This window comes from Erpetoichthys calabaricus, chromosome 3 (genome assembly GCF_900747795.2).
Source record: "Erpetoichthys calabaricus chromosome 3, fErpCal1.3, whole genome shotgun sequence".
In the NCBI taxonomy this organism is placed as follows: domain Eukaryota; kingdom Metazoa; phylum Chordata; class Cladistia; order Polypteriformes; family Polypteridae; genus Erpetoichthys; species Erpetoichthys calabaricus.
The window spans coordinates 207,270,812-207,279,832 of NC_041396.2; the positions used below are offsets into that span (position 1 = coordinate 207,270,812).

At 34.2% G+C, this 9,021-nt stretch overlaps 1 protein-coding gene across 1 annotated transcript in view; it reads left to right on the forward strand.

Moving 5' to 3' along the window:
- Positions 1–8,228, forward strand: part of sh3bgrl2 (SH3 domain binding glutamate-rich protein like 2) — a 51,566-nt gene extending 43,338 nt beyond the window's left edge. The window contains exon 4 of the mRNA XM_028797724.2: positions 1,726–8,228. Coding sequence (XP_028653557.1) covers positions 1,726–1,740 — 15 coding nt within the window. The 3' untranslated portion in view covers positions 1,741–8,228. The remainder of the gene's footprint in view (positions 1–1,725) is intronic.
- Positions 8,229–9,021: the final 793 nt, after the last annotated feature.

The following is a 9,021-nucleotide window of genomic DNA, read 5'->3' on the forward strand; positions in this document are numbered from 1 at the left end:
TGCAGATTATTAATTGGCAGCTGTAAACTAGCTCAGTGTAAGTGAATGTTGAGAGTGTGTGTGAGCATGTGCTACAGTAGACTGGCACATCATCCAGTTGAACCTTGGATCTAATGGTCCTTTATAAGCCCAGGAATCTTTATTATCCTGAATTGGATTATCAAGAAACTGATAAATTGGTGGATATATACTACAAGAATCTGTTTTTAGCAGAAGGTGTTCAGTATTTTCTTTTTATGTCTCATTGTTAATGATGTCCGAGTTAAAAATAAAGAAGTCACAAAGGAGATACCCTTCCATCATTTTATTTGGGTGTTAGGAAGGGTGGTACTAACTTCTTCTTCTTCTTCTTCTTTCGGCTGCTCACATTAGGGGTCACCACAGCGGATCATCTTCTTCTGTATCTTTCCATCCTCTGTAACTTGGTTGTGTGATATACCTCTATATCTGAAGTCAGGGTTTTTCTAGGCTGAAAGGGCAAAATTTATACAGTATAATGTATCTTGGACCTTATTAATGTTTATGAGATTAAAAATCTAATTGGTGCCACAGAAATCCTTGAGGGTTTGTATTAGATGATGCTAGTCAAGTAGAAGCTCAAGTCCTTGAACAAAGCTGGTATGCCAGGAAATGAATGCTGTAAACGCCTGGCTTGACATTTTCATAATTTGTACCATAACATATGGAAGTAACCCTTCAAATTCACAAAGGGCCAATAGTTGCACATAGCCAGGCCGGGGTGGGGTCTGCTTTATTTGCTTTTTCCCAATTGACTGTTGCAAATGCCAAAACAAATCAGCTTAATATTGACTGGTTATGTAGGTGTTTTGAGGCATGTAATCAATGTGGTATATGCCCTAAACAACATAAAATAATTGTGCTCATGATTTTGCCAGCACTGGTGTGGAGGTTGAATTGGTCTGCTGTTAGGGAATTGCCTTGAGTTCATTGTTTTAATTGTTTGGACTCTTGGCCATTATAACGACTATACATGTACAGACTTTGCTCATGTTTACTAGTTTATGACAAGTGGGTTCAAATGACCCATAACTAATCCATGTAATATACAGTATGCTATCTCACGTATTGTCACTTTCCAATTCTTCGTTACAATTTGCTCTACAGTTGCAACTAAGTTTGGTCATCCTTGATAGGCATTTTGCCACAATGGAATTATGTGGTCTCTTGGCTGTGACATATGAAGGTCACTAGTTCAGGTACAAGTAGATTGATTTTCATCTTGAAAAGCATACTGTTGTCTAGCATTGGAAATTCATTGATAGCATAATACTTGATTTTGCAATTCTGGTTTGTTTCTAAATGAAACTCCTCCTGTAAATGATCACTCCTCATATGTATAACAAATGCAATATATACATTTAGACTAACTGCTTTTAAGCAGAATAAAATTTCATTGTAGTAGAAAAATTTACATGTAATAAACTGTGTTCTCGCCATGTCCGTATGGAGTTTCCTCTTGCATTCCCAAAGGACATGCATGTTAGTGTCAATTTAGACTTGCCAGTAAACCTCTGTGTGTGTGTGTGTGTGTTTATGTGAAGTCCGTGTTGTGGTACCCTGTCCTAGGACAACCACTCCACAGCCCTATTGTGGATTAAGTGGGTTTTACGTAGAATGTTATGATCAAAATGTTGTTAAATTGTATATTGCTTGAGTGTTGGCATATTTCAAATTAATTTTATACATTTTTATGTTTATTTTTAGGTTGCTGAATCGTAAACATCACTCCCAGAATATGACATGTAACTGGAAAATAATCTTGGCATTTTTAAAGTAGCATTGCAGTTTAAGCCTGGTGATCTAAGAGACAATGCTGGTTTTCCAAATGTCAGTGGATTTACTCACCAAAAGCTTCAGAAAACCAGACACTGAGTCATTCATAAAGTGGTAGGCATCTCATTTGCCAAGATTCTGGATACTACTACGGAAGCTTGCCTTACATAGAGATTAATATAGTCACTAGTGATTTGAAGGTGATTTTTAATTATTCATGGACATGAGGGGTCACAGTTGGATATAACGGAAATCAATTGTGTAGCTTAAAATAATCCAGCTCTTTCTGAGGACAGAGTGAGGCTGTAAAGCACTGTCAAGCAGCTCTCCATCTCTGTGTTCCAATATGCAATCAAGATGTTACTTAATGCAGTTTATTTTCAAAGCATTGGTAAAGCTCAATTTGCCTTGTGAAATGTATAGAGTCAGTGGGTCAGATGAAAAGAGAAGTGTATATATACTTAAGATATGATTTATGTAATTTGATTAACATTTGAAGATTGTACTAAAGGTACATTCAGGAGGATGATTGAGAAAGGGTGTCTTGGATTACCCATGGCAGTGAAAAATACTTTGAACACCATCAAGGGCATAATATAGCATTAATGTAGCCATTTATTTAATGCATTAAGATTTTTTTACTTGGTGGTGGGGGCAGGGAACAATATTCTAGGCTTGATCTGTCTGGTAAAATATTAAAGCTCTTTTTCTTTTCTGTCCTTTAAAAGATGTGAAAAAAAAATTCAGATTTGAAATATTATCTTGCTCAGAGTTATTTATGATAGTGTAGCAAAAAGCAGCTATGAGTTCCTTTTATGCTAAGCATATTAGTACAGTATGTACTACTCATCTTGCTTGGTTTATCAGTGCTTCCTAAGATTTTAATAGTTTTTTTCCCATTGGCTGTTCATGACTGTAGATTTCAAAATTCATTCTGCTGCTTTTATAATTTATCACTTTTTCATTACTTCCTTCTAGAGGTAAATACTTTATCTGGTCATGTTTTGGGTAGGGTGGCACGGTGGGTAGCACTGTAACCTCACAGCTCCAGAAAATTACATTTGTATACTGCACCCAGTTGTTGTCTCTTTGTTTGTGCAGTACACCATCCCCGTGTTTTCCTGTTTCCTTTGCTGTGTATATCTATAAGAATTTGTTCCGATTACAGGTGGACCCGGTGATGGACTGGTGTCCTTTTCAGGACTGTTTCCTGCCTTGCTGCCAATATTATGTTCCAGTAGCCTTGATTCAAACCCTAGTCCCAATTAGTTTGTGAGCAGTTTGTATGTCTTCCTGTCACATCCCAAAAGTATACACGTTTATTTAAGTAGTGTCTCTGAATGGCCCTGAATTAGTGTGTGAGTAGGTGTGTAAGAGTGCCCTATAATGGACTTGCATTCCATTGATTATGTCTTCCATACACCCAGTTCTATGTAAAGAGCTCCAGGATTCTGTATCCAGAAATACATTAGAGTAAGGAAATGGGTGGATGAACAGTTTCTGTATAACCAACACATGGGCCAACATCTTTCAAGTCCTATGGTTAACCTGTGCCTTAATTCGTAATGATCACTAAGCACTATAACTCAAATTTAGTGGGTATGGATTGTTATCTTAAATCTAGTTGAAAAGCTGTAAAACTGAAAAAATAAACAGAATTCTTTCTAAAATCTTCCTGTATACAAAAATACTGTAAGCAGTAAGAAAGATAATAAAATAGTAACTGCTTGACAGTATTTAACACATTTATAATTATAGTGCTCTGGTCATCACAGGGTGTGACTTCATTCAAAAAATCTTATGAGAGGAAAAAGATACATTTAAGTTTATACTCTTGGGTTGCTTGCCAACTGGCAAGACAGAAAAAAATTTAATTTCCAGCAGTGGCATATGGTGCCTTCACTACCCTCTGTAAAGCCTTGCATTCAGAATTTGAGCAATTGGCATACCAGGAACATTTGGAAACCAAACTCTGTTTTAATGTAATGTCCAGGATGACTAGTCAAACTTCCTAAGAAAGTAAATGTGCTGATCAGATTTCTTGATTATCTAATTCACGTGGCTGGGCAAAAATCAGTTATGGTACTCACAATGCTACGTTTTTCACCTTATTCCTGTAGACTGCCTAATCACTGTTGAGGATCCAGCATATGATGCTTATGATAAACCAATAAAATGAATTTTAAGATGTGTTAACCATACATCCCTAGGTTATTAAATTGCTGTTTAAATAATATTCTTGTGTCCACTTAGTCCATTTTAGGTTTGCTGAGTGACAAAGCCTATCCAAGCAGCAGTGGACACAAATCAGAGACTAGACATGGATTAGTTACCAGTCTATTGTAAACAGTGGAAATACATTTTATTAGAACAATTAAAATTTCCAATTAAAATGAGTACAAATGTAGACAGTGTAGCAGAATTTTTTGGGTTCAATGTGTGAACGAAGTCAGTTAATCAAACTTTGTGTTCCCTTGTCTACATTATTGCCCTCCCCATTTGAAATTTTCTTGTGAAATACCCCAAGAGCAACCCAGCATGTGCACAGGTAGTGTTTATTGACGGGCCCCTTTCCTGAATATATGCATCCTTTTTGGTGTTTTGGCAGAAATATACCTTAATGGCAATGATTTTGAGTAAGATAAGCTTTAAAAAGAGGTAGTAAATTCGGCTCTATAAAAGTCAAGTAATTGTTTTGCAATTGTTTACACATCACCTTAAGCAGTGGTGAAAATGTCCATTCATCCATTTTTCTGAGCCAACATTTTCATTAAAGAATTATTTGGAGCTTAAGTCTGTTTGAGTAGAAGCCAACTCTAGATGCATTCACAAGTCCTTCATAGGGTACTTACCCACTCCCACTCAGCCTGGGACAATTTAGTCAGTAATCCACTTCTTTGGGACTGTAGGCTATACAAAAAACATTGTCTGGTGGATCACCTTGTGATTTTTGGATAGAAGATATAAACTGCACACGTAGCACCCCACCTGTTTATTTGAACTGGGCTCTGGGAACTTTGAGGATGAACTGCTATCTATTGTGCCATTGTGCTGCACTTGGTAGAAACAAAAGATTTAAGTGTACCATCTTAGAGGGCAAGGATAATAATTAATTAACATTCAGAAAATTTAGTCAGATGAAGGTACTTGACATTAAACATGCTTTTGATCCCCCAAATTTGTTTTTAATACAAAATGTGTATTTTTTTTTCATTTCCTTGAATTTTTGTATATTGAAATTTTAATGTATGTGTCTCATTTTGTATTTGAGGTCACAAAAAATGAAACCAAATATGAAATTTGAAAATGCTGAAAAATAGATTGCCAGTAAAGAAACCTTGAAATCCTTGCTTGTACTACACTGCTGGCCAATACGTGGTAATATTGCAGAAGACCTATAAAACATGTTCTTCTTAAGTTTTATTTTAAACCGAGAATTACACTCTTCCAGTTCTGATTTTTCTCTATAGCTTTTTCTTTCAATGCCTCCTTTACTACAATGAATGCTTTAATTCAATGCTGTGTATTCATTCTTTTTTACATTTTTTTAAAAGTAAAGTTACAAAAATACCACATATTGTACTTAATTAAAATAGAACAAGTCCAAGAGCAGCAGTTATATCTACACTGAGTACATTGTATTTTAGCTACTAGCTGTGATTACATAAATTAAAGTTTTTAGGAAAAAATTCATAGCCAGTCATGATTTCAGAGATTTATATTTATTTCAAGCCATTAGTGTTAAATAATTAACCTGTAAATCCTATAAAGCATACCTCCTCTTTATTATCTAGTTGGTGTTCAAATGAAATTTGTCAGAAAGATCCTTATATTTTTGTCTGGACTGTAGTGGTATAGAAATTGTAACATGAATATTTTAAATTTAAAGTATTTAAATATATAATAAGTGCTAAATTATTAATATGTATTTTCTTAAAATTGTTTAGAAATCACAGTTTAACCAAGTGAATTTATGATTAATTGGCTATAATGACAGAAAATTTAAGTCACAAAAGTAGTACTACTTTTTAAGATTGTGCATTGATGCCTGCTTACAACAGCTGATATTTATGTATTAATACTTGCAGTAATCCACCATTCTGTTTGCAGTATATCTCTGCTACATTTTGGCAGTTGTAGAAAAGATCTCAGGCCTCAATGCAACACAGTTGTTAATTTAAACTTAGGCTGTGAAACTAATGTATCTCCTATCTTAAAAGTTAACCTTGCATATAATTTCATGTCTGCTTTCCTCAGTTATGTTCCCTTTTAATTTTTGCTTTTGCTGTGCCTGCCAGATGGTTCAGGAGATAAGATATCACATTTGTAGAGTTGCAATGCCTTTCACTGAGTATTAACATTCTCCTTTATTGATGCTTTGAAGCTCTGCCACAGAAGAAAATAGTCTGTTTGAATTTTCTGCTCTGCTGATGATCACCTTTAGCAGGAAAGGTGGAATCCACTAACAAGTGATTAAACACATGGCTTCCATATGTAATAAAACCTTATGTTACCAGTCATCCATTTTAATCCTTCGCATCGCAGATTTCCTTATTCTAACAGAAAAAAATATTCTTACAGCATGGATTTATTTTTACTGAAACTCACAAGCCTATATTAAATCCATTAAGCCTACTGACTGGTTGTTTTGCATTTCTAGATTGATAATATTTATTTTTCTAATGAGTGTGGTAAGACAGATTTTAAATAGTATTGAATCTCTTTTATAATATATTTTGCTGCTTCTTTTTGTTTTTCCATTGATGGCTCACTGTATTTTATAAATACAAAATGTTTTTCATCAAAGTTGATGGATTTTAGTTATGATCAGTAAGTGGTGCCAATATACTGCATATGTGACATGAATCCTTAAGTTGTAATGGCAAATAGACCAAGAAGCAGTTATGGTAAGCATCTCAGATGTTGTTTTTTTTATGCTCATTAGCACAGAAACTGAATTGATTTTATTGTAAAAACTTCAGATTTACCATACATATAGTGCCTTTAAGAAGTGTTAGTCCCCTTGAGCAATTGCAAATTTTCATTGTATTTTTAAAAATACTGATTTTAATGCACGTTTTTTCTTCATTCACACTAAATGAAGAAGCATTCTGTTAAATCAAAATATTTATTATTTATCAATGTATTAAAATGATACATTAAAGTGAAGTGTTCAACCTTGCAAATTAATTGTAGAGCCTTGAGCACAAGTTAATAATATTAATGGGGAAATTAAAGATGGAAGACTTTTTGAAAGATTACAGCTTATGATGAATTAGAAAACACATTTTCACCCCCCATCAGAGGCCATGCTTTCAAAATGTACTTTAGATAACAATCATGAGCTTCCATGTCAGGCTTGTGTAATTTCACCCATTCTTTCTTGCAGGTTTGCTTACATTGTGTCGGGTGGAATGCACAGTCTGAGCAAACCAGTCTTCCCGTCTTCCTTTTCAGTCAGATTCAAGTTTGGGTCTTAAAGGACCATTCGAGGAAATTGTATAGGCTACATCTGAAACCACTGCATCTTTACTTTTGGCTGTAGCTGAGATAATAGACACATTTATATGGTAGTGTCTTGAACTTCCACCAAGATTTCTACTCCAGTATGAACAGTGAAAGAGCAACTGAATGCAGTTCAGCTTAATTGTAAAAAGGGTTGTTCCATATCAAAATTTGAAATTTACATTTTTAATTTCCATAATGTTACATTGAGTTTAATCATATTGGCTAATTTGTTTAAGCAAGTAATTGTCAAATGAAATCATTTTGAATTTATCTTGAAAGTTTACATAATATGAAAAGCATTCCAAGAGGGATACATATTTTCTAAAGGCAATAGGTTTGGTTTTCTATTTTTTTGTCTAGCTAGACAGACTATATTTTTATGAATCCTGATTCTTCCTTTTAAAATTGTGCATGTTAAAGATTACGCAGTAAAATCTGCATGTGTTGAACTACTTTATTTTATAAGTTTATTCACAATCAGATATTTTTTTGTATTTGTTTACAACCAATATCTTAATGTATTGCTTATAATTTTACTCAGATTTTTTTTATCCAAAGTAAAACAAAGTGTGGATCATTATTGTAATACTGCACATTTAACCTAATTATGAATGTGTAGATTTATATCAAAGAAATATGCAGTTTAATATGTACCGGCATAGACTGTGTAAAATGAATTTGAGTGCTGTGGTAGTCATGAAAGAACTATTGATTTTTCCTGGTATCCATGAAATGCCTAATCTTGTGTACTAATTTATTTTAAATGTAAAACAAATCTTGTATGAAGAAAGTGTTTATTATAAAATCTATTTTTTGTTATTGAAGAAAAGGTTTTAGTGTCTGTACGTTTTCTGCTGTAATAAGGTACATTAGCCAATACTGTGCCACCCAGTTTAGGATGAAAATCATAACTTTAAAGCAGCGCATAGATATTTGTGAATCTTTATTAAGCTTTATGATATTGTATGTTAAATGTTGTGTTCTGAGATCAATTATTTACAATAAGCTCTTTTTTTAAGAAGTGTTTTTTTGTGTTTTGATATTGCTAATATAAAATAATTCAAATAAAAAATCTGGTCTTCAGTGGTGTGCATTTTGCAGGTTATGTTCCACATGAACTGTTTGTCTGTAGAAATTCCAAAATGTATCATATTGTGGTGTCTTTCAGACATTATACGGTAATCCAATGCCAGACTGTTTTGTTCACCAGAAAAGTCTTTGTCTGCCTCATGCACTGTCATCTTCTTCAAAAGCTTTTACCCATTTTCATGTGGGGTCACTATATTTGGTCAGTTTTCTCCATTCTCGTCTGTTGTACACAACTTTGCCTAATAACCCGTTCTCTCTTAGGTCCCTCTTCACACGGTCTGTCCACCTTATCTTTAGTCATCCCCTTCTCCTGCATTCCAGTACCTCCATATTCGTGATTCCTCTCCCCACATTTTTTACCTCTCTTTTCATGACATGCCCAAACAACTTTAACCTTCTTTCCTATATTTTCTTTGAGGTTTATCCAAATTTAACTGTATTCTTATTCTCTCATTCCTGATCTTGTCATGCTTCATTATCCCACACATTCATCTGAACATCTTCATTTCTGTAGCATCCAATTTCCATTCATGTACCTTTTTAACTGCCCAGGTTTCTGATCTATACAGCAATGCTGGTCTGACCACTGTTTTTATACACTTTTTTACCTTTCACTCTTGCGCTGATTCT